The 26,944-nt window shown below is 41.0% G+C and overlaps 1 protein-coding gene and 1 pseudogene across 1 annotated transcript; one reads left to right on the forward strand and one right to left on the reverse strand.

Moving 5' to 3' along the window:
• Nucleotides 1–7,929: 7,929 nt before the first annotated feature.
• Nucleotides 7,930–10,801, forward strand: LOC133912819 (uncharacterized). Its single transcript, XM_062355739.1, has 7 exons — nucleotides 7,930–8,591; nucleotides 8,704–8,844; nucleotides 8,965–9,078; nucleotides 9,476–9,649; nucleotides 10,245–10,360; nucleotides 10,462–10,522; nucleotides 10,629–10,801. Exons 1-7 carry the CDS (start codon nucleotides 8,136–8,138, stop codon nucleotides 10,641–10,643), a joined length of 1,077 nt encoding a protein of 358 aa, XP_062211723.1. The 5' UTR covers nucleotides 7,930–8,135; the 3' UTR covers nucleotides 10,644–10,801.
• A 4,921-nt stretch (nucleotides 10,802–15,722) lies between these two features.
• LOC133910662 (endoribonuclease Dicer homolog 2b-like) lies at nucleotides 15,723–26,077 on the reverse strand (annotated as a pseudogene).
• Nucleotides 26,078–26,944: the final 867 nt, after the last annotated feature.

Consider the following 26,944-nt stretch of genomic DNA (forward strand, 5'->3'; position numbering starts at 1 on the left):
ATATATATATGCTTGCTTGGTTTATAAAATAAAGAGTGAATATCATAAAGCTACAATTCTTTTGGTTTAATTATCATAAAACTGTACTTTTCCCCTCCTATTTCACAAAATCAACTTACTTTGTATCACTTTATCACAAAACTATACTTCTTTTAGTTTAACTATCACAAAACTACATTTTCCCTCTCCTATTTCACAAAATAAAACTTACTTTGCATCACTTTATCACAAAACAGCACTTATATTACTGTGAACAGATCTAACAAGATGGGCATACACGTCATACTTATATGCTTCAGCCATCACCATTTGTTGACGTGACCGACTATGTCATGTCACAATTACTTACCAAGTTAGCAGAACCCACGTGGCCTTTGGGATCATTCTCTTGGAAGCTACCGATATGACACGAGTTGAATTCCTGAGCGCGAAAAATTGGCACTGGTGGGGGTTGGCATGGTATCATTTAGCCACCCAAATGGTGCCATGCCAACCCCCACCAGCACCATTTGGGTGGCTAAATAGTGTCACACCAACCCCCACCAGTTCCAATTTTTCATGCCCAAGAATTCAACTTGCGCCAGATCAATAGCTTACAAGAGAAGGAGCTCAAAGGCTACGTAGGATCTGCTAACTTGGCAAGCAATTGTGACATGGCGTAGTCAGCCACGTCAACAAATGGTGATGGTTGAAGCCTGTAAGTATGACGTGTGAGCCCATCTTGTCAGATCTATTCACAATAACATAAGTGTAGTTTTGTGATAAGTGATGTAAAGTAAGTTTGGTTTTGTGAAATAAGAGGGGAAAGTGTAGTTTTGTGACAGTTAAACCAAAAGAAGTATATTTCTATGATAAAGTGATGCAAAGTAAGTGTGATTTTGTGAAATAGGAGGGGAAAAGTGTAATTTTGTGATAGTTAAACCAAAAGAAATGTAGTTTTATGATATTCACTCTAAAATAAAATAGAGTACAGGTTATATATGTATAGATATACATGTGTGTATAATAGAATGCAAGAAATAGGAAAGAAAAAGAAATAGGAAAGGTTAAAACCTCTATCGGACTGAGCTCTATGACTTCAGCTCATCTCCTCTCTCCCTCCTTTTCTTTTCCAGCTAGACAGCCTACCAGCCTGACTCATCTGCCCTCCTCTCTCTTTCTTCCTGGGCCACACGCTCATTACCCATCTCCGGCTTATCGCCCGCATGCGCCATCTCGTCCCTCCTCTCCTTCTTCCTCATGTCGTTCTCCCCTTCCTTCTTTGTTCCTATCCGGCATGCCAACGACAATAGGGAGACTGAGACGTGTACGCCATGTCCAAACCGAGAATCACTGAGAGATTGCCAAAATAGGATCGCCCAAGCATCTAGAAGCTAAAGCCTGAGAGGGATCCAGCGGAGCTTGACACAAACAAGAATTGGCCTCAAGCTCGAGTCCATCGGTCGCACGAGTCTGCTTCTTTACTTTATTGTTATTCACTTGCTTTTAAATTGTGTTAAAGTAAACGATATTTGTTGCAAATGATTTATATTACCATATTATTATTCAAGCCTTTATATGCATAATATTTCCTCGCAACTTACTGAGTACGATATATGCTCATACTTGCTATCATCAAATACTTAATTGGATAAGACATTAGAGAGTTCACTTAAGATGGATTGTTCTAAGTTGTTTTCTACGTCGGTTTGTCTGTGGATCATCGCGAAGAATAGTCTATGTAGTTCCGCTGTAGTTTAATTTGAATCTTGGCCCTTGAAGGTCACTTTTGCAAGATGATTAATTATAATTAAGTGAGATATTGTAATGATATTCATCTATGAAGTCACTATATGTTGGGATTGATTCCTGAGCTCAACACATAGATGAGACTGGTCATTTTCTTGGGCCGGTCTCGACACATACCTTGATGGTGGCATTTCCAGCTCTGAACCCCAATCTAATTAGAGATTGCAGTATAATTAGATCATTGAACTAGCCTAAACTAGTCTAGATAACTAAAGTTAAAGTTGAAGGTATTTTGCTAAGATTGGCTCTAAACTAGGGATCTTCCATGTCGAAAACGTTGAGAGGGTCATCTATATATGGTACTAGGAGTCGACAACCACAAATCGTGGTTGTCCCTGTGGTTGACGCGAGGCACAAGGAAAGGTTGTCACGCGACACCCAGACTCCTTTGTCGTGTCAGCCACGGCCAGCTCATAGGTCAGTTCTTCCTCCTTCTGGAAGATGTACATGGGCTTCCATGTGGCCCTAATGCATGTAGATTTCTCGAGATGGACTACTTTATAAAGATAATTTCAAATCTTTGATGATCCGGTTTCCATATTTCGCACTTTTAGAATATTCTCAGCGATATCGGTGGTAGCTTTTGGAACGCTTGTGAGAGGGGAAGGTAACTCAGCCTTGGATGGGCCGAGGTGGGCTTTGAACTAGCAGTGTCGTGTGGCTTTATGGGCCATGCCACATGGCATCACCAGGTTTTAGGCCCCAAGTGGCCCACTTCCTGGTGAATCGATGCATGTCTTCCTATAAGGTCCATTTATGTCTGATTTCGTCATCTTTTCTACTGATTTCTCAAGTTATAACCAAACGGTACTATACATGAATATCGTCAAGGTTAGCATCAATAATTAAAAATAATTACAAATAATTAGTAATATATTAAGAGAATATGACGCTAATAGGTGTGTATAATGAGTGTCATCAACTCCTTCATGCTTAGACTTTGCTCGCCCCCAAGGAAACCTAAGAATGGAAATTCTCTCAATAGGAGAGCATATGTCATCTCAATAGGAGATCATATGTCTAATCATGTCATCCACATGCATTCATGAAGAGCATATACATATCCATTCTGCTTTATAGTTTCCAAATTTCAAGATTTATACACTAGTTATAAGATCTTTTTAAACAATGTGGCGGTCAAATATAGACTTAGAACCAATCACAAAAACATACTTAGACAATTGCTATTAGAAGCAAATTACTCTTCAATTAAGGTTTCCAGATAAAGATTTTCTGAATACTTTGTCTCTTTCATACCAAGGAATAAAGCTTCTTGAACACTATCCAAATAAACATTCATCTCACAAATATGTTAAGCCAAAGGCTAAATATTCTCCTATTATACAAATATTCAGTGGAAGACTTATATGTGTAGCTTGGTAAGAGAAACAATGATAGCATAACTTTTAACTCAGAATATTGTCAAAGCTAAGATATAATTCTACTCGGTTTCATGGAAAACCCATTAAAAAGGCCATTAGAAACACAATGATGTGAGAGGAGAGAACACACACTTTATAAAAGTGGACATGTGCAAATGGCAAAGTTTGATCCCAAGGCACAGATGAAGTCCTCGTTATCGGATTGCACATGATTGGAAAGGTATGAGTTTCAGCCAAACGAATTGCACTATTTTGAAGCTTGATGGTCTTTTTTCTCACTTTTTCCTTCTATTACGGGCTTGCTCCTTGAATTTTGTATTCATAACTTTGAAAATCCTCATTTGCATTTATAACCATTTTTATTTATTTCCTTTTTGAAGTTTCCACAGAGCTCAGATAGTCTTGAAAGTTCTCCTTTATTAGTCAGCGTGTCAAAATGATCATGACAACTCCCCATGCTTAAATTTTGGTCATCCTCAAGCATATAGTCCTTTGAAGAAGTCGTGCTGACTAATTCTTGATTACGTCATCTAAATGAGTGGCTCGATGAGAAACTTATATCAACAAGTTGGGGACAAGGATGTGTAACACAAAAGAGATATATGATTTTCAATGGGGGCAGCTAGCAAAGTTTGCGCTAATTCCAGTGTAGAATAGGCAATGCACAGATAAAAGGCTATCAAACAAGTGATAGATACGCAAAAGAAATGGCCAACTTAGAGTTTCCTACCAACATAATATAATCTTAACCTAACTCATCAAATTAATAAGTTGCAAAAATTATCAGGTTTCCAATCAACTTGATTTTATCGTGGCTCTGGTAGGTGTAAATAAGGCAATAAATTATTTATTTTGAGGAGTATAGAGAAAAATAAATTTGGTATTTACTCATTTTAGAGTTCTTATTTTTAGGATTAAGATGACATAAGAGAATTATTGGTTCATAGTCATATTAATATGTCAACAAATACCATCTCTTACTCATTTTAGATACTAGAACTGGTGTTATTATGTTTATGTTTTTCTAAGTTTTAAATAGCAGAAGGATATTTATATGTCAAGAATCATGCATATGAAATAACAATAGCAACATAAATCACTTCTCCAAATTAAAGATCATCATCATATTAATTATCATGAAAGTGAAAGCACAATTGATGGTGATTGCATAAGCTGCCCTACATAGCTAAGTAACAATGAGACATCCCTAAGGTAGCTATTAGGGACCTTGTAGGGAGTGATATTCTAAGAGGGGGTGAATTAGGATATTTAGAACTATTTCGGTATAAGATAAACCTATATAAATTTCTATCAAAATATGCTCTAGGTTTATCTAGTGTGTCTACTCTATCGATCATAGCGCTTGTAACCTATCTAAGAAGGTAAATTGCAAGTAAGTAAATGCGAAAACATAAATAAGGTAGAGAGAGCAAACTCAGCATAAGGATTTTTTCCCGTAGTATCGATAGCATGAATGCCACCCTTAGTCCATGTTGGATCTCCACAAAGGATATACTCCCGATCGGCACCCAGTTATGACTCTTGAGTCACCGAGTCACAAAGATAAGGCCTCTACCCAGATGAGCCACCAAGGTAAGGTCTCACCACTAACCTCTCTTCCGGTTCCTTGCCGCCGTGATCACTTCAGAGCTTGAGCCACCAAAGCAACGGTCTCTGCGTACCTGTACACGCTTCTCGTCGTCGCTCCACATCAAGTCGGAGGGTCAACAAGCTTGGTCAACTCCGGCTCAAGTTGCCAGCGAGTCAACAAGACTCTAATGCACTGATGTACCAAGAGGTACAAGCTTGGATCACTCCTTGATCCACTCTCTAGGCAGCAATCACCTAACAACATATTCTCTAGGCCTATAAGCACTAATCACTCTCTAATATGTGCTTAATTTGCCTTGGATGATCACTTCACTTTGATGGTTTTGATGTCTTCTCAGATGTATATGAACTTTTCTGGACTCTAGCTGCCTCAAATGACTGAATGGAGAGGTATTTATAGTATCAAACTCGCGCACTAGCCGTTAAACCAATAGCTCAGAAAAGTTATTAACACTGGATCATCCGGTGAGTACACTCTCACAAACTAGCCGTTGAAAACTCCACTCAAGGCTCTGTGCACCGGATTATCCTGTGACGACTCACTAAATACCGGACAAATGCACCGAATTATCTTATGTGCATATGTTCATTTAGAGCTCTCTGAAAATAATAGTCTGGTGTGTTTATTTTATGAACACCGGATCATCCGGTGAGTATAGCAGAAGAAACTAGCGGTTGGAACTCATTCAGACTCATATGTGAACACCGGATTATCCTGTGATAACTCACTGAACACTAAACAAATACATCAGATTATCCTATGTGCATATGTTCATTTTGGAACTCTCTGAAAATAATAGTTCGGTGTGTTTATTTTGTGAACACCGGATCATTCGGTGAGGCAAAAGACTTCGCTTCAAACTTTCTGTGAACACCGGACTATTTTTCATTATTCTTACCAGATTATCATATGTAGCACCAGACTAATTTTGATATGAGTATCAGATTATCCGGTCAGACAAATTTCAGCAGAACAGTGTTATGTATTTTGGGTATAACTTTCGCTCCGAACTCCAATTTTGATGAACTTGATCTCTATGGAAAGCTTGTGAAGAGCTATACAAGAATATATAGAAATTAATCCCATTTGATCATATAAATTTTTTTGGAACAAATCCAATTTATTTCTCTCTTTATTTCGGCTTTGGTAACTTCTTCATGTATTGTATCTATAAGACCTACTAATATATATTTTTAACAAATATATTAGTCCTTATTACTATATTATTATTAATCACTAAAATTACAAACATAGCCTAATATGACCATTTCCCCTCAGACCTGTTACTGTTTTTTCTAAGTTATAAATAGCCAAGTACAAGTAACCTTAGGAGCAATACTGGAAGGGTGTCATACTTAAAACAAGAGAAAGTAGAAAACAAAGCTCCAGATATATGATCTCAAAGATAAAAGAAATAATACGAATGAAATACTAATTACCGAGGCCGGTTATTCTGCACGCCATTGATGCCTATTTGGAAGCCTGGTGGTGGAGGTGTGAGCAGCGTGTTGCAGTGCTCTGAAAGCAGCCACTAGGTCGGAGTCGTGCCCATCGAATGAGTTGGATGAACAACTGAAAACAAAAGGCAATATGGCTGCTCCAAAGTAAAAGAAACTTATTTCTTTTACTAGAATAGGCATACTAAATAATTTTCTCCTTGTACCTGAGATCCTAACACTCCTGGTATAGTAGACCACCCACTTCTATCAACAAATGGCTTTGATAGCACAAACAGAACAATATCAATGCCACTCAACCCTCGATAGGGTGTGCAATCACAATGTGTGGACGTCAGTGCATGTGTGTTGATGTGTGCGTGCGCGCCGTTCTTGTAATCTAGAAAAAGGACACCACTTAACCTTCAATCTTGGCCATCATTGCCTTTTACCCTCTCATTGTTTATGACTGGTGACCCCTAGCGCTAGTCCTCGACTGAGGTTTGTACTGGCAAACCCGCATTCAAACTTTGATAGCTAACTATACAATTGAGAGAATAATAAGACCCTATTTGGTAGGATTTTAGATTCTCCCATTTCAGCTTCTAATTATGTTTCTCCTAAAAATATTTCTTAGTGAATGAGAATTACTTTGAACAATCGTTTGGCTACGATAGTTTCGATTCAAAAAAAAATGTATGTGAGAGGAGGAATATGATTCTTGTGAGAAACCACTTTCAACCGTTTCTCCCTCCTACTTTAAAAACAAGAAAGGTTTATCCCTTTTTTATTCGAAACGCTTGCTCGCCGTATCATTTGGTAGGGATTCTCATGTTGAGAAACAGAATCCAAAATCCCTGCCAAACATGGCCTAAATAACCAATCGATTCCAAAAAAAAAAGACATCTTTTCTATGGAATATCTCATCCACAATCGCTTGAAATTGGCTAAATTCAAAGTTGACAAGCTCCACCATTGAACATACCTCGTGATCCGTGCTCATCGACTGCTTGTCTTCCTCCTCTCTAGTGTCGCCTCTCGCTGGCGGGTTAGGGTTCAGGGGTTTAAAGGTTCAAGGTTCACTTGGGCCCTGGACTATACAGGGAAGGAGGGGTCACGACAGCCTGGTGGTGGGTAGTGGTGGTGAGTTAGCAGCGATACCACTAGACGTTGAATCTACGAGGTGGACGGATCCACGGGACTGGAACAGGGAGGAGGTCATCATGCGACGGATTCGGCAGCTTCTTGATCGAAAACAACCAAGATGGTGGACGGCTTCGACGCCGCCTTAGCACCAGTAGCTTTTTTGAGGGATGGTAGAGGCAAGGGAGGTGGCCATAGGTGGGCCCATTGGCATCGGGAGCCGCGCTAGGGAGGCAAGGGAGGAGACAGGGGCGAAGGCAGGGGTGATGGCTGTGGTGACGGTTGGTCGTGGGTGATAAAATGCTATGGATATAATTGAAATCATTTTATAAGATGGAGAAAAAATATCCACCCACAGCCGGCCACCTCCCACGCCAGAATCTTCTCCCGTTTCCGACGATGTCCTTGGATGTCTAGTCGCATCTCCCCTGGGCCAGCCAGCCGGCTGCCTGTCTCAGATAAGTGGCTCGCAAAGAGTCGCCAACCATCTCCACGAAAATTATCCACCTAACATTCCCCCGTTTTTTTCTCCGATCAAAACCCCACGAACTGGCACGCAAGAATCTCTCTCAGGCGAGCGAGCGAGCGCACGACCCGGCGGCGGCTCACGTCCACAAGGGTAGGGCCCGGAACTTGAGATCCACAGGCGCGCGCGGTCGTGGTGGAGCCAGGATCACCAGCCGCGGCGGTTAAAAACACGCGCGCGTCAGTGAGAAATCGGCGAAACGAGGGTGTGGTGTTAGTTGGTTGGGAGAACCAGAGGAGTGCGCGGCGATGGCGGCGGCCGTACCGACTGTGGCCTCCCCGTCCCCTGCCTCCAGATGGCTCCACCCCAGCCACCCCCGCCCCTCCACCTCCGCCTCCGCCGCCCCGTCCCTCCTCCGGCTGCCAAGAACCTCGAAGCGGCTCCGGCGGGCCCTGCTCGTCTCGGCCGCCGCGGCGGAGGAAGCGGACGTGCTGCCGGGGCCCGGGGGCGAGGGCCAGGTGGCGGGGAGGCTCGAGGAGCAGCGGGACGAGCCGCTGAGGGGCAGCCAGCTCGACATCGGCGGGCTCTCCTTCCAGGGTGACATGGGCGGAGGATTCGCCGGAGGCGGCGCTGGCGGAATGGGGTCCTCCGGCGGCGGGGACGGCAACAAGATGCTGGACCGCGGCATCAACACGGCCATCGTGCTCGGGACCAGCACCTACGCGCTCACCAAACTCCTCACCGTCGACCACGACTACTGGCATGTACGTTTCTTGATTTATTTGTAGCTTTAATTCTCTGCGCACAGTCGCAGGTGGTGTCCATCTCAATTGGATTCGGAGTTAATTAACCTTTTCTTGATTGGATTTGATGCAGGGGTGGACGATCTTTGAGATCCTGCGGTACATGCCGGAGCACAACTGGTCGGCATACGAGGAGGCACTCAAGGACAACCCCGTTCTTGCAAAGATGATGATCAGTGGCGTCGTCTACTCCCTTGGTGACTGGATCGCGCAGGTGCGTGCTCAATTCCATTTCCATGGCCGTTCTACTCGTATGCACCGGCTTGTTGCTGCAGTAGTGTGATAACTAACTCTGCTATTGTTTTGCTGCTGCTGCTGCTGCTTATGCTTGCAGTGCTATGAAGGCAAGCCGATCTTTGATTTCGACCGTGCTCGGATGTTCCGGTCTGGCCTTGTTGGCTTCACGCTTCACGGGTCACTCTCACATTACTACTACCATATCTGTGAGGTAACCATTGTCGCGTTAACTGCTCAGCTATCTTGTAGTTGTACACTCCATTAAGTAACCATTGTCCATGTGTGGCGTATTTTGATTGCACCAAAGGTTAAAGGTTTTAATTTGATGAATGAACAAAACAAAATGACTGGAGTGACATTCCCATCAAGTGATTTGGGAAAAAGATGAGAGGCTATGGTTTGTACGGGTTGACATGCATAGATGCTCAGGTAGAGAACGAAATAAATAAGGGTGAAAGGGGGGAAATATCAATAAATCTGTATGCATCCTTGTATTTTGGAACAAAATTGGATAGCTAATATACAATATAAGGCGGACTGGAGGAGGTAAATAATTTTGTTATGTTGATATGGTAAATGATATGACTGCATGAACTCCCTTGAATCAGGCACTGTTCCCGTTCAAGGATTGGTGGGTTGTCCCTGCGAAGGTTGCGTTCGATCAGACGATCTGGTCCGCGATCTGGAACAGCATCTATTTCGTAGTCTTGGGTTTCCTTCGGTTGGAATCACCTACCACTATTTTCAGCGAGCTCAAGTCCACATTCTGGCCCATGCTTACTGTAAGCATTCATCTTTCCTTAATATGTGTATGGCATTTCTTCAGTTTGCAGAACTACAGATTATAGTCTTTGTATCCTTTTGGTGAGAATTAGGTTAGCATTAAGCAGGTTGGTGCAAAAATGAGTGGTGCTTCTTGTTTTCACAGTTATCGTCAGCAAATCAATGGGCCCGCTGTTATGCATATTGGCGCTGTGATTCTTAATTTGTTGATGTGTATTAATGTGAATTCCTTGAGAAATACTCCATATCTTTGGAATGATTTGTCCTTTCACATTATATGCTCTGCCTTTGGCCAAAACAGGATGGCTTCTATAGACTCTTAGCGTATCAGAATAACTCATAACCCTCGATATTGCTTAATTTTTCAATGCTGTACGCACTCCAGGCAGTGACCCACTCTGCATTTTATGCTTGCACAACCGTTCCTCAATTCATTATTATGGAAGTTTTCAGCTGACTACACAGCAGACCATAACCTGCTTGTCTCTTGTCTTGATTATGATGCAAATATTTATATACTACCGTGTGCTATTTTATCCGACTTGTTTCCTGTTGTGAAAAAACTGAAAACGTTGGTTTCAATTGTTATTGCAGGCTGGATGGAAGCTATGGCCTTTTGCGCACTTAATTACATATGGTGTGGTTCCTGTTGAGCAAAGACTGCTATGGGTCGACTGTGTGGAGCTAGTCTGGGTCACGATACTGTCAACGTGAGTTTTATCAGTTTTTTTCTTTTCAATTCGACCTAACTGCCACAGCTAAACTTATCAAACTGAAACCTTTTTTTTCCTTTCTTTTCTGTTTTTGCTAGTTACTCAAATGAAAAGTCAGAGGCAAGGAATTCTGATGGTACCTCCACACCAGCTGTTAAGGTAAAAGTACATCTAGTTTTTAAGTTTGATAGATCATTTCAACATTGTCATCCTTGTATTATCGACTTATCGTGTTAACACTAAAAGATTCATGCCTTCTTTTCAGGACAACACCAGATAGCAATCAGGGAGACCAAGGGTTCCATCATTTCGTGAACGTTGTAAATTGTACAATTAGCTGCAGCAGCTCTGGTGTAACCTTTTTTTTTTCTTTAATAGATAAATGAAACTTAAATTGTGCAGCGTTGTCCAACAAAAATCAGAAAGAAATTGTCTCAAGTGAGAATTGCTGATGAAACCTGAGCTGTGCAGTCCTGCAGCAGTGAAGGACTAATGGTCCTGAAAACTCTTGCTGATTTGCTCCCTGGATGGAACTATCAAGCACGTCAAGAACAAGCCATGAAGCAAAAAGCCAACTTGTTTCAAACACTGGCGGCTATGCAGGTCACAACGGTTTCCGCAAAAGAATTGAGATGAGCATTACGAGGGTAAACTACTAGGAGATATGCCATGCTTTTAGTTTCACTTGAACCAAGATTTCTTTACACCCAAAACAAAACGTTTCTGTAGAGCTGAAGCTTGCGACTGTAAAAGTAGAAAGTAGAAAAAACCTGTTGTACGGGCACCTGTACAAGCACGGCAGCTTGAGAGATGTATGCCCGTGCACTACAGATGTGCAACTCGATGTATGTACATTCTAAACCATTAAACAAATGTCGACGTAACTATGAAACTGAAATGCAACTAATTACTAACCATTTGCCGACTGCAGCGTGCTTCATGGTACGGCAGCCTTCAGATCTTGGAGCACAGCTTTGGCTGCCAACTTCTTTGCCACAAGTTGGGGTAGGCCTCTAGGAACCACCAGTGATCTAGAAAATGAAAAGGACCGACTATCATCATGTATCCAGTACAGTGTCATCAGTACCACACTAGGGATTTTGCTCTCATGGAACCATATGGATGGGGATTGGGTATATGCAACCAAGGGTGGAGACACATGTTCTCAAAAAGGCTGTATAAATAATGTACAAACCCTTAACTATAAAGTTTTGTCTCCATCTGCTTTATGAACCTGTAAGAACCATAGTGCTCAGGTTTAATCAGTGCAAACCCACTGTATAGAAATTGGAATTCTCCAGTAGGTGAGGGCTAGAGACATTTCAATTCTCAGCATTTAGTGTAATATTATACATAAAAATTGTAAATCTAAATCCTTATAATTGCATCTTTTGAACATGCGATACGTCCTTAGGGCTGTATTCTGTCTGCAGTAATAGTTTCATCCTCCCCAACGACACACCAAATCAAAAACATAACACTCGGAGTGGACCCATATCAATTAAGCATATATAGGCCACTAGGCCCCTGACGATGGCCAAGCCTCATCTTTACCACCTAGGACTCACTGGATTGTTGAACACTCGTCCAACACTTGAATGCATGTCAAGGTTGCAATTTTTTTAATCATATGTGTCCATTCCTTATTTGAAATTAAAATAATAACTATCATGGCGAAATTTTTGCACGAGTAACACAGCTTTTAATTGAGGTCCTAGAAGTGATTGCCAATTGTTAGCGGAACTACATGTCTTCTAGCCAAAGTGATAGGGTGCCTGGTGCCAGTAACATTATTCTAAATTTACCAACAATGGGCATTGTTCTTAACTTAATATAGTATATCTAAAGGTATGCATTACTGTACAAAGTTAAGCAATAATAACTTAAATAACAGAGTATTGAAATGGCTTAAAGCGAGTGGCGAATGGATACCATTTGTATGTAAATCTTAGTTAAAAAGCAAAAGAGAAACAGAAAGGAGGTTGAGAAGTAGTATCTTGAGTACCACAAGATTGTTACTGCAGGCCAGCTGGCATAAAGCTGCGTTTGAGATAAGGTTTTTCTTCATCTTGGTTAGCATGCCCTCATGGTGGAGCTTGTATTTTCTAAAAAGATGATGAGTTGTAACATACTTAAGGAAAGAATCCCCAAGTGTTTCCAATGATTCTTGTGAAAATTCCTCCTGGCATTTCTTTGTTGTTAGAGCTTCCAGAATCTGCAGCACACGAGAATAGTGGTAAATATAAAGAAAATTCATGGACATGGATGTGCATTGAAGAACATTCATGTAAGTGAACAAACAATGGCGCATTGCATCACTCCAATCATTACTGAAAACAGAGGGCATATGAAGCAACTTCAAATTTTGCGTGTTCATCAAACAGTGTCATAATATCAATGTACTACTAAATCCCATTTGCAAATTTAGCAGCAGCCAAACTAATGATAGCACTCATCCAAAGAATAACCCCTTGAACTTGAACATGACCAAACAATGACCCAATAGTACATACTCCCTCTGGTAAAAAATACTTGACATTTCGAACATGAATCAGTCTCCAATAAGGAGCTTTGACCACCATGTTATATTAGAATATATTTAGAAGATCCAATAAATTTATGAGATTATGAAAGTATTTTTCAAGACAAATCTACATACATAATTTTCATGTTTTCCTGATGGTCAAAGTTTCAAAAGTGAAGAATATGTGCACTAAACATCTGAAGAATATGTGACCAAAACCTTTACTCACAATCTAAAGACCATCTTTTCATACTCCAACCGAATACCGTAATGCATGCAAAGTATAATGACATCATTCACAAGGCCTAAATAATTGATAAGGGAAAATAAGAGTTCCCTTCTAACATGTAAGTGCTTCCAGCAGATTTAGCAGCTAGTGGACTGTTACAGGTATTGTTGTAGATAAAACAGGAAAAGGTAATAAAATGGGAACCTTCAGAGCTTTTACGTCAAACTGGTGCATTATTGGGCCCAATTGGTTTTTCAACTTCACAGAAAGAAGCATACACTGGATGCGATACATTACGGAAGAGATAAATGAAAAGCTGCACAATGTATTTGCAGAGACTGGTGACACGACAACTCTGCAAAGTTCCGGTGGCAATTCAACAGCATTACTGCTACATTCTGAAACAAGGAAATAGGATAATCGAGTCAGTAATATAACAAACAAAGTATATTAATTGGAGCATAATCTAACCATGGAGTCGTAATTTTAAACTTCATGTTAATTTTGATGGTTATGGAAAGTATAGGGGCCAACTAATAACCTGATCTAAAAGGGCTTGGGCATCAGCTTAAAAATAACAAAAGCTTCTGATCGTACTAAAGATGTTTGACAGCTTTAGGGCCGATTTGCTTGGGCATAGCTTCAGCTTTCTTGGTTGGAAGATTCTTTTTGTGGCTTTTGCAGGATGGGTTTAACTCTTCACAGCTGAAGTAGGGTAATGTAGGAGTTTCAAAATACAGAATAAAACATATTAAATTTACTGCCATAAATCTTAAAGTTCTGATTATTTAAAAAGCAAATGCCAGTTTTGGAACCAAGTATTTGAGACTTAGAACTCAAATATTGAATTCCGAACTTTCAAGGTTTGATTTTTAATTTTTTTTTAATACAAATCCAGTTTTTGGAATTTAAAATTACAGATATTGCATTGAAAAATCAAGAATCTCAAAATTCGAACAATCAGATTGTGAACCTTTTAACTTTAAAATTTTAGTCAAGGGTATTTAGACATTTTGGCCTGCGACTAAAATTCAACCAATCAAGCCCAACAGAAAGCCAGGGGGGCCTTTTGTTTCTCAGCCAGCTGCGTCTTAGGGCAGCCAGCCAAACGAAGCTTCTGGAAAAACCACAACCTAAACAAATAGGGCCTTAGGCCTTCCTAAATTGGCACAGCTTCTGACACTTCTCAAGATGCTAAAGGCTAAAACCCTCCTCAACCAGCTTCTCTAGGAAGCTTGATTCTTAAATAAGCTATGCTCCTTAAACAATGTCAAAAATTGTAAGATCTTCATTATTCTTTTTCATCTTATTTAATCTTGAGAGAAGCATGAAAACTGCATTTACAGTAATGAAAATACTAGTTTTGGCATGAGTTGACCATGAAAATATTGTTTCAGAAACTTAACTTCCATGCTATAGGTATTTAAAAATCCCAGCATCCATTAGAATATTTTCTGCCACTGAACTGTTTATACTCCCTCTGATTCCAAATACAACTCCATTTGGCCTTTTCAACTTTTATCCAAACCAACAATCCCAATGTACGTATTCTTTTTTTATTCCTATTTACTTAAATTAGCAACCTTTTTCCATGTCCCTTATGCCATCAATAAATGAGCTTTCTTTTACTATTAGCTCTACTACTGATTCAGGGCTAAAAGGTCATCTTATCGACTTCATTAATTTTTCTGCAAATTCTATAGGAACATACAGGATGCTAATTTAATTTTACAAATCAGAAAAGAAAATGAAAGTTGAAATATGTAGCATATTTCCTGTCACATAAGTATACGTTCAACTATGGTTTTATATAGATACAAGCATACAAAATTTAGATGTAGTAAAATGTTTTTAGAAAGTAAAATGTTATAGCAAGAGATTACATCATGCCATACATATGCAGGAATCAGAGTAGCTATGGCGAAAGAATTGGAAGGTTCTTTTCCAAACTCTCAAAAGTACAACATGAACCCACACAGAGTGAAACCAGTTGAGGAAAAAAGAAAACTGTACTAATATCCACATAAGAATTTTTTTCTTTTACATCACAAAACCCTGTTCTCGATCCTGTGATGCAAAAATCCTCTTTTGCGAACAACTCACTGCTGATTGACTATCAACATGACAAGAAAAAGACCCTTATATCCACATGGACTGATAACAGGTCCCACACAAATAAGTCAGTTATGCTGAGTTTCAGAACTTCTGTGTGTAAGTGACAACAATTAACGGAAGACAGGACACAAGAACGTGCTAGTAGCACGGTGGTAAGTCACCCAGTAGTAGGTGCTACCAGGCTCGAACCCTGGTTCTCAAAAAAAAAAGGCGCATTGCTGTGTGTCGCTTTCAACTTGGTCTTGGACAGCCGTGGAGTCACTTTTAGAGATGCCCCTGGGTGAACGGCCTTCAGTGCCTTTTCTCGACCTTTAAATGTGATGCCATGGTGGGTTGTGTTCCCCCATAGGTCAAGTTCTTTTTTCTTTTTGAAGACATGGACACATGTAAGTCTTTCCATATCTTAGGAAGGATAGCAACAGCACAATTAATTAATGTACTGCATGGTGATAAAACTCAAGACAAAGGACAGCAACAGGCAGAAAATATAATTACTCTAGGTAGAAAGTGGAACCTTTTTCTTTTTTATAATGGAACTTATGGAGGAAGTTCCGCACTTTCAACAGCTTACTGGCAGCCAAGAGAGGTTGATCTTCATATGTTAAATTGAGGCCATACCTGGAGAATGTAAAATGATAAATAAGATATACAGAACTACGATTCTGCAGCTTACCACCAAATGCAAGACATAAAGAATACCACTGAAAAGACAAACTCATACCTAGTCTTAAAATGGGTTTTGTAGCTAACATCACTCCCATCATTTCGATACAGAAGTGAATTGGCATTCAAGTTAAGAAACCCAGTAACAGCATAAAACATGCTATTATGTGGGGTACAGACAACAGAATTTCGAAGCATGCACTTGCACAAAGGACCATCTTTTGTCTGCAGTAAATCAACATCTTTACAAGAATGGCTGTGCCTCATATCTTTGTTAGTGGCTTCATAGATTGGTGGGTCTGAGAATTTCATACTACACCAATCAACTTTCCCAGAAACTAAGGGAAGAAGTAGATAGACAACTCCAATGGATACTTGCATTTCATGTAAATATTTAATAGCATCGCTGACTTCTGAATGATCATTATTAATTAGCAAAGAAAGAATAGTTGTCTGGAATCTTCTAGCAGTAGTGACCTGAACAAATAGAATTGTATTCATCATGGAGGTCTCAACATACTTGCATCGATGAAAGAGATAAAGGATGGTATGAACAATTATGGGACTAGGTAATGTACCTGTTCTTTATTTAGATGAATGGTGCCCATGTATTTCATGGTAACATTCACATCGCCTTGCACACCCCACAATTTGAATGAGTTAGAGACGAAGTCAGATCACATGTCACATTTGACAGCTAAGACTATGTCAGCTGGAGAAGTCGTTGTTCCGAAACACCCTTCCAGTGAGATCTTGTAGCAATGATATAAGCCAAGACAAGAAAAAGAGAACCATTTGTCCAATAATTGTTCTGGAAAGTAATCAGGCTGATCATATTTGTATGTCTCCACAACTACATGACGAAAGTCAAGCAATGTTATTTCTGAATGCCGATGCAATTGTATGTATATATCTCATACTGATTTTTTTTAGATGAAGGAAGCTTTATTTCAAGATGAAATATATCCCATACTGATTAGCCAATTGAAAACAGAAGGATCCAATGAGTGTGATCTTGTAGTTCCTTTCTGACTTACTAACCTACACATTCCTAGCATACTGAAAATGCATAACCAATAAAGACAAAGTTGGTACACAAAATACGAAAACTATGGAAAACATTATTTCATTTTGATATATGCAACTTGAAAAATACTTACCCGGTCCGTTCTGTAATTTACCATGAGTCAACACTATCTTTGAACTATGAGTCAGGTGCCATAACAAATTTATTCTGATACTGTCCGTGCCTGGAGCCGATTGTACTTTTGTACTGAACTTATCAATTGACATCAAATTGTCTAAATGATGCTTAATAATGTATCCTCATTCTGACACATCCATTAAAATTTGTAACCAACAGATTAAACTTAAAATCTCTACCAAAAAAGGTCACATATATATATATATATATATATATATATATATATATATATATATATATATATATATATATAAGCAATATTAAAATATTAGCCCTCACCTTACATACTTATAGGATGTTTCATGAGCAGGCACCTTTTGGTTGAAAGGGTGGAAATTATTAGCCTAGTTTCCATTACTATCTAAGATGAATTATTAGCCTCCAAATTGCATAAATAAGTAAATAACTGCAACTATCACAACTTGCAGATAAATTACTCACCTACATGGTGTTAGATATATATATTGCCTTTTGTGTAATATACCCATGTTATAACGGGTCCTTTGCATATTGCCACCTACATGTATATATACTGGCATATGGCCTCCAGGAAATATAAGTTGTTATTCCTAACATGGTATTAGAGCTAGGGTTTTTAGGGACGCAGCAACTTGTCTCGATCTAGATCTATTCAACCTCTTCTTGCCGAATTTTCTTCTGCTTGTCAGCTGCTCCGCCTCCTGCTGTCGCTCCCTCTGTTCGACTTCCTCTCGTGGTCGTCTTGTCACCGTCCTCCCGCCTTGGGCCTTGCCACCCGCCACGCCGCCACCCCACACGCCGGCTCGCCTCCGCCTCGCACTAGCCCGCCTCACCCCGACAAACTTCACCTTAGCCCCATCGTCCCGGGCCGCTCCGCCCCGCCCGCGCGACAGTGTGTTGTCGCGCCTGACCTCCCACGCTTTGCTCGCCCTCGACCCACCATCAGATCCACAAGGATCTGCTATCGATTGGTTGATCTACTATCGATTGGATCTGCTAGCCTAACCTACCGTCACTGGCTCTCCCGACGGATGTAACCACCATAGCATCCCATCTCTAAAAAAAAATTGCAGCAGCTGCCGCTTCTCTTTGCACTCGTCGTCGCTTGCCGCTACTCACTTGCGCTATCGCTGTTGCTTGCCGCTACTTTTGCGCTCTTGCCGTCGCACGATGCTACTTCTTTACGTTCTCGCCGTTGTTCGTCACTTCTTCAGGATGCCGTCGGGCACCGTTTTAGTTCATCAGTGCTCGGTAGATGGTGTCAACTACCGGGGTTTCGCACAACATATGCGCATTCACATGCGTGGGCTTCATCTTTGGGGTGTTTTCTTTGGCGACATTCCTTGTCTACCTTCCCATGTTCTTCCGACGAAGCCTGTGCAGCCATCTGTTGACAAAGGAGACAAAACAGCTACTAACGCCGCCACCATTGCCTATGACAAGGTTGTTTCCTCCTACCAGGATACTTTGGAGTTGTATCGTGATCGATTGTCTGACTGTACTCAATGGATGGATTATGATGCTTGAGCAGCGTCTATTCTGGTTGCTAGTGTGGAGCCCATGTTTTCTTCTGAGATTATTGAGTTCTCTACTGCCTTTTAGATGTTGACTCATCTTCGTCAGAACTATAGCTTTCTGGGGATGCTCTCTATATGCCTGTTGTTCGCTAGGAGCAGTCTCTTCAGCAGGGTGATACCACCATTGATGTATTCTATGCTTAGATGTCGACTGCTTGGCGTCAGTTGGACTCTCTTTGTATTGCTGGTTGCGGCTCCTGTCAGTGCTACTTGGAATTTCATGTTGAACGGGATTTTCGACACCTCTGCGAGTTCCTGACTTGTCTTCATCCCAAGTTTGAGCATCGTCATGCGCATAGTTGTTATGGTAGCGTGGCGAGGCGCGGTAACCTAGCACCTTCACAACTTTATAGTGCCTATAGCATGCGCTATGGCAATGCCATATACATATCGGCGTGGCGAATACAGATATTACAGCATAGGATATTAGGAAATTATATTAACAAATTCAAATGGGCCTTACCGAAATTCCCACATGGGCTAGACCGGTCTATCTAGGCCCAGAATTTCAGCCCAGCAACTGCACCATCAATATATAAACCCCCCACGAACTTTTTCCAAACCCTATCCACCGCCGCCGCTTGTTCCTCCCAGGAGGCATCCATCCTCATTACTCCCTCTTCTCTCCAGGCGACGTTCATCCTCCCTCTCCCCCCCCCCCTTTCCCAGGCAAGCAAAGAGGTAGGCGGAGCGGCAGGCCAGAGCGACGAGCCAGGCGACGAGTGGACAGACATGTAGTGGGGGCGGACGACATCACGATGAGGAGGACGAGATCCCAGATCCGGATGGGGGAGATCCAGGCGAGGGCTGGCAGAGGTAGGAGGGCAAGTCGAAGGCCGGGTGAAGGGCTAGGCGAGGGCGAGCGGAAGCCGAAGGGTGAGGCGAAGGGCCAGGCGGATGCCATACACGATGAAGCCATGACATCCCCGTGGTGAGACATCATTTTCTGCAACACTTTCTGAAGCCGTGACGTCCCCGTGGCGTGGAGGATTATGAAGAACTAAAGAAAAATTTTGATGCACTTTCTAAGAAGTGGGAGCGATCCAACCGCATGTCACTTATGATAATGAGGAACTCGATCTCAGATACTATAAGGGGAGCAATCCCTAACTCAGAGAAAGCTAAGACATACTTGGCGTCCGTAGATGAGCAATGTAAAGGCATCTCTAAGGTTTATGTTAGTACACTCATTTAAAAGCACCTCAACACTAAGTATAATGGGTCCGACAGTATAAGAGAGCATATTATGATGATGACTGACATAGCTGCCAAACTCAAGGTTATGGATATAAAAATTTCTAATGGTTTTCTTGTTCACTTCATTATGACCTCTCTCCTTTCTAAGTTTTCTCCCTTCAAGATCAACTACAATACTTAGAAGGAGCAATGAACCATAAGAGACTTGATCGCAATGTGTGTCCAAGAGGAAAAGAGACTAATGGCTGAAAATAAAGATTATGTTAATAAAGTAAGCAGTCTTATGAACAAAAGAAAATTTTAAGCGGATTATAAATCTAAGAAGAAGTTGTTTTTCGTTGCTAAGCACTACAAGGTAGCACAGAGGAGACCCCAGACACTTGCTCCTTCTGCCCTTGACACTGAAGAAACTAAGGATGATGGCTACCACTTCTATAAGAAGAAATGATATTATCAGAAAGATTGTCATGTTTTCCTAAAGTGGCTGGCAAGAAAGGGTAATGATATAATAATGTTCATTAATGAATCTCCTTATGTTAATTTCTCTCTTATTTCATGGTGAATTGACTCATGTGCCATTATGCACATTGCCAACTCATTGAGAACCCTAAAAGAGGGGGGGGGGGGGTGCAAAGTCTTAGAGTTGACAATAGAAGAAAGTTGAAGTTGAAGCCGTCAGATCACTTCCATTAATATTAAATAGCAGCTTCATTGTTCAACTTAATAATGTTTTCTTGTTCCTTTCATCAGGAGGAATCATTCTTTAGTTTCTTCATTGGACAATTATGGTTATTAATGTTTCGGAGATAATAATTATATTATTAAGTTTAAATTAAGAAATTATTAGTCCTGCTTTCTCGAAATGAATTCTTGATATATTTGAATATCTGTGATGTGAATAATGAGACTTATTCGAAACCGTGGCCACGGTTAGACTCCTCTATTTTTTGCTACATTTCGAGGGGGGAGAATAGAGCATCTCATTAAGGAACTGATTCTCCACCCTTTAACCTCCTCTGACTTTGATCAATGCATAAATGAGGGGGAGTTGTTGAGGTTTCTGAAATCCTAATGAAGTACCTAACGATAATCCTCAGCAGTCCTAGAAGATCCCAAATCATATAAAGAACATTCGTCTGAGTGGCGTAATACCATGAATGATCAATTAAATGAGAGATAATGATGAAATAAGATTTAATAGAAATTCTCGAAAGAGCCAAAACAGTAGGCTGCAAATGGGTCTACAAAACAAAATGTGGCTCTAAGAGAAAACATCGAAAGGTTCAAAGCAACGCTCAAATTGAATGGATTAACAATAATAAAGCTCAACTAATGATTCCTTTCATTTTGGTTCAAATCATAAGGAAATTGACAACTACATTTAAGTAAATTTTAAAAGGGGAAATTTCATCATCTTAGTCATATGAAGGATCTCAGAGAAGCTTTTACATTCCTTGTATTGATGTTCACCAAGATAGGTCCAAAGGCATACATTGACAGAGTACTAAAGAAATATAATATGCATAAGTGATCTGTCTTGCCTGCTCCTATTGTTAAGGGCAATAAGTTTGGGACATTTTAATATGCGATGTCTGAGGAATTATTATGAAACTGATCAGATGAAGTAGGTTCCTTATGTTTCAGCTGTAAGAAGCATTATGCACGTGCCCTAATTTTAGTTTTTATAATCGTGATGCTTGGTAGATACTAGTCAAATCCAGGACCAGGCTACTGAAAAGTCATTATTAACAAGAAGCCCTTCATACTAAGCACCACATACTCATGCTTAAAATCCGTTTGCGAGATGTGTGGATACTAAGTAATCCATGATAGGTTATATCCCCACCCTCGTAAGATGAGTTATCTTGTGGAAAAGCTCCAAATAAGTTGAGTTTGTAGCATATTATGAGGCCATCGGGTACGCTGTATAACTAAGAACTTATGTTATCTCATAATTAAGAATGTTAGGCATCATTAAGTCGAGTGTTGCTACCAAACATATCAATATTAAGTATCATATTATAAAAGATAGAAACCAGGATCAAGCAATAAGTGTCAAGTATATAAGTATTAGGTCAATACTTGTAGATCCGCTCACTAAAAGCTTACCACCTCACTTTTCGTGATTATGTTGCCGGCATAGTGTTATTAGAAAGCCTATGATTCTAGATTAATAGAATCATAAAGCAAACCAACTCCCATTAAGCATATCGAACTTCCATTTTGAGATAGAGTGGTATACTGTAGGTATTCGAGTTTTAGTAGTATTTAATTAGTCGATGTAATATTTTGTCTTGGTGTGCTGTTTCATTGAGAGTGAGCTTATGATGTTAGCCTTACAATCAAGGGGGAATGTTGGAATTGATCTCAGCACTCTAACGTACCACAACATAACGAGACCGAGATGTGGGGGAGTCCAACTCCACGATAGCACTTTGATCGGGAACCCAATCAACTCTTGTTCGCAATCTCATCTTGGACAGTGCCATATAAATACGTGAGGATGGGGGGAGCCGGTGATGACTAAGAAAGTTCACGATAGGTCAAAACTCCCCCCACATCTCTAGTCGATCCGATCTTCATGACGCTAAACCGAGGTGAAGGCCACCGCCCTTGCAGCACCTACGACGGCCACATCAACTAGCTGGTTCCTCACGTTGTCCACACCTTCACCGAGCTACATCACCACGCTGACATCCACTACACAACTACAGCCACGACTACATCTGCATGGCATCATCTTCACCAACAAGAACCTCTACACCAATTCTCTTCTCACCGATCGCCTAGATGGCGTCACCAAACTCAGGTTTGAACCTCACGCTTCCACAATTATAGTGCTTGATTTAGAGCTTGTGAATTGATGAATACCTAAGCCTAACAATCTTCACTCCAACTGTCTATCCAAAGACAACTATTTTCACCATTCTGTGTGTAAATACTCCTACGTTTCAAGTAAACCTCAGTAAATCACTACACCGGGTAATCAGTCTGCCAATGTTGCTTATATTCCTCATTAGATATTTTTCTCTCACGAGATCTTGCCACACTCCTATTTCTTTTTCAAGTCTCAGTCACCATTGAGAACGGGGTTGATATGCAGCTGTTCCCTTCCTACCCGCGAGAGTTCAAGCCCCGGTCTCGACCCTCGTGTCTCACCGGTGCATGCACTCAAAATAAAAATTGTTGTCTCTTATGCATGAAGTCATAATGAGAATGTGACGTCCCTTTCGCTTGCGGAGCCCTAGATAGTTCCGTCGATCTCACTAGGGATGTGATTATCTAATATGTGTAGTGTGTAGGTCTAGGTGTGTGGATGTGTGTGAGAGTGTGTGCGCATGGGTGTGGAGGTTGATGTGTGTGCATATATATAGATATCACAGTTGTACTCAGTTAAGAGGCGAAAAAACCCATTACCATTTACATAACAAACTTATGTTCAATTTTATTACATCTTTTATCCCTAAATATACATATGCACTAGTACAACTCAAAATTGTGAACATTTTTACACTTCAAATATAGACAGACCCATTGTACGTTATTGCAGTGGACAAAATTTGTCTATAGTACGCTCAGCATCGATAAATAATTCTCCCACTTCAAAACAGTACCATTGGGAGTGCCAATAAAACAAAATACCATAGGGAGTGATCAACCAATTTTTTTTTAATAATATTATTTTATTGGAAAATTATAAAAATAATAGTTAAATTCAAAAAAATTACAAGAATAGATACCTATCGGCACGCGGAATACCGACAAAGAACCCGTCGGTATTCCACATGCCGACACCCTATGTGGCACTGGGCCTGGGGGCTTGTCGGTAGGCGGAATGCAGACCAACGGCATGCCAGCATTCCGCGTGCCGACAAACATCTGGGTAGACACCGATAAGGGTGTCATGTTAGTGGACAGCCGACAGGCCTATCGGAACTCCAATTGCCGACATGCCAATATATATCTCTTTTAATTGATTTTTATTAATAATTAGAAGAATATCATGTATTTAATGCAAGATTGTTATTAATAATTTGGAGAATATCATATATAATAAGGCATAATCAGAACTCAATGTGCATCCTATAAAAAAGTTAAACTTTTTTGAAAATAGCAACTAAAGGCTACACGTAGGTTGAGGCATGATGCACATTGTTGTTGAATGGCCAAAAATGTTTGTTGTTCAAAGAGTTGTCCAAATGGCATCACAGAGTGGTTTATTTTTTCCTAATATTGATTCGATACAATTTTGTCGACATTTCTTTATTTAGTTGGTGTAATTGTGTGAATAATTATTCAAAGAGTTGTCCAAACAGCATCACAGAGTGGTTTATCATCGCCACGCGAATGGACCATAACCATAAAGAAATGACGATAAAAAATATTGGCATGTACGGTACGTCTAAAGACTAACCTAATAGTGTGCCGCTGGTAAACTTAACATGCCTTAGAAAATAAAAATATGCTGGATTATAATAGATGCTCTCTACTAAGTACACCTAGGATATTTGCCCTTTCTCAGAGCATTGGGGCCCTTCGCCTTAGCACGACGGGCTCTCTCCCACTTCTTTTCCCTATCTGCTTTGCGTGCTTGAGCCACGGCGTGCTCCTTCGCGGCGCCTGATGCGCTCCTCTTCATGTCGCTTCATCCATAATTCCTTCTGATGTCGCTCGTACTTGCGGCGTTTGTAAGCTTCCCTCCTCCACAGAATCTCCATATCCACCCACTGCTTCTGGTGCTCATTTTACTCCATATCAAACCATTGCATGAATTCACAGATAGGTGAAGGTGACTAGACAAAAGAAACAAGAGAGGAGATTAATAAGAGAGTGCATGAAATCGTATGGAAAGGTCCACATGAGTGATCTATGTCGTTATACCGGTGGGTACTCGTACAGTCCATATCGAGGCTTGTTGTACTGTTAGTTGGCACACATGAAGAAGTGTAGGTCATAGGTGTAACAGATATCCTGGGACTCGCAAAGCCTACAAGGATCGCCACAGAAGCACATCGATGGTTCGTCCCCCTGGGGGATTCAAATCTTCCAATGCTTCTTGGGTGAGCTTGGTGGAGCTGAGGAAGGTATTGCAGTTGAGAGAGCTGAAGAAGGAGTGTTCTATTTGGGTTATTTATAGTGGTTGGGGGCTGGTGCATGGACTAAGTTGCAGTAGGGCTTGGATGGGGCTGAAGCATAGGATTCACTGTGAAAGTTGGAAAAGTTGTGGCATTGATGCTTATCAGAGATTCCCTGTAAAAGCTGTTGCTTAGTGGGGTCATTTCATTCTGCAAAGTTCAACAAGGAGTTATTACTGCATTTGCATGTAAGGTGGGGAATCCTATGAAAGAATTGGGCTTAGAAAAAATGTATTGGTAGAATGATAAATCTCGGCCATTTCATTGATGAAAGTGGAGTACATTACATATAAGGGTCATTGTAAGCATTCATTGCATATATGTGGTTACATAACATAAGGCAATATGCACCAACTCGTACCCTACTCGTGCACAATCTACAATAAGTTACGATGGCATGTAGTACTCCATCACAAAACAAATCATGTCTTATGGAAAGAAAGATTATCGGGTGCAAGAAAATATCTACTGGGTTGGTGGAAAAGATGGAGGCTTCTCATCCAGATATTCCCAGTGAATCTCTTAGAAGTTGCATCTATGGGGGTAGGTCTTGCTGCACACGTACCCTTATGCCAGTCCATATGCCACAGGCCCCGGTATAGCCGGTAGGCCGCAAATGTATTGTGGAGGAACCTACATGTTGCCGCATGTAGTGAGGTACTTATCCCACCACTCTTTATTGAGTTACTATAGCCTCATGTTCGGCCATTCAACATCCACGTGCCTCATTGCCTTAGCCTCTTCATAGCCATAGTTGATGTTTGCATACTCTTTTTCATTCGTGTACCATTCGTACTTGCACCTAGGCTTGTCATACTGTTCGAGGGAAGTAGGTGAATTAGATAAAATCCGTAGCACGGTAGAATGTCATGCACACTTATCCCACATCGGTACCAAGTAATCGTGGTAAGCAGGAATGGTTTCTGGCGTGCTATTTTACCGCAGTCGCACCGCAGCATGCGTACCTCGTGTGCTTCTATCTCCAGCTTGATCTCCCTCTTCTTCTGCTCAGGGTCTTCATTTCTCTTTCGCTCTTCTTTCTCATGCTTCAATCTATCAAGGATGTCACGCCATTGCTCGTAAGGGCCCATCTTACCCTTACCCTTGTTGGACCGAGACCCGGACCAGGACCCGAAAGCCATGGAAAGGAGTGTGTTTGACTGTGTTGGAGATGGATTGGTTACCCTTATATACACCCGGTTGCCATGGAAGGGATCGTGTTGTCATTTTATTTATGATTAAAGGATTGTCATGTGGTCACTTCGTATTCGATGCTGAGTTACGACAGAGGTGTTGTTATTTCAAGCTGAATCGTGTGGTCACTTCGTGTCGAAAGTTTGAGTCACGACAAAAGTGCTATGCTGGCAGCAGGATGTTGTCATTTCATGCTTAAAGCTGCATCGTGTGGTCACTACATGTCTAAAGCCTGACTCACGACAGAGGTGCTGTGCTGGTAGTAGGGTGTGGTTGTAGCCATGTGTGTTTGCTTTTGATGCTTTGAACGATGTTGCAGCAGAGAGAGAAAGATGTGAAGTACTATAGAAGAAAGGATAAGGTCATAGGCTTGTGTTTTGTCGCTAATAATTGATTCGTACCTATTCATCTGCATAGAGGGGATATCCTACATATGGAGTGGTGACTTTTCATCGTAGTACCTTTTGGCATTAAGCGGTTGGCGAACGCGTCCTTGCTTGTATTATTTGGTGGAGGACCTTCAAATACTTGCATGTCCCTTCTCCATGTACCTCTTTCTGCCGTGCTTAGTGTTAGTTGTGTTCAGATGGTCGAGATGATGGTGCCTTATATTGACGAAGGGCATCGGATACATTGGGAGGCTCATCATCGTGTGGCACTGCAGTGGCATGTGAGGATTTCTATGGTAGAGATTTCTACAGAAATCACAATGATCTTCCTTGCTCATTTTGGCCGCCATGTCGACATGGAGATGATGTTGTAGT

The sequence above is a fragment of the Phragmites australis genome, chromosome 3, assembly GCF_958298935.1.
Source record: "Phragmites australis chromosome 3, lpPhrAust1.1, whole genome shotgun sequence".
NCBI lineage: Eukaryota > Viridiplantae > Streptophyta > Magnoliopsida > Poales > Poaceae > Phragmites > Phragmites australis.

Bases quoted from the DNA above. Each gene is read 5' to 3' on its own strand.
- LOC133912819 (XM_062355739.1), top strand. From the start codon at position 8,136: ATGGCGGCGGCCGTACCGACTGTGGCCTCCCCGTCCCCTGCCTCCAGA. The intron at 8,592-8,703 runs GTACGTTTCTTG...GATTTGATGCAG, and splicing joins TCGACCACGACTACTGGCAT to GGGTGGACGATCTTTGAGAT. The intron at 10,361-10,461 runs GTGAGTTTTATC...TGTTTTTGCTAG, and splicing joins TGGGTCACGATACTGTCAAC to TTACTCAAATGAAAAGTCAG.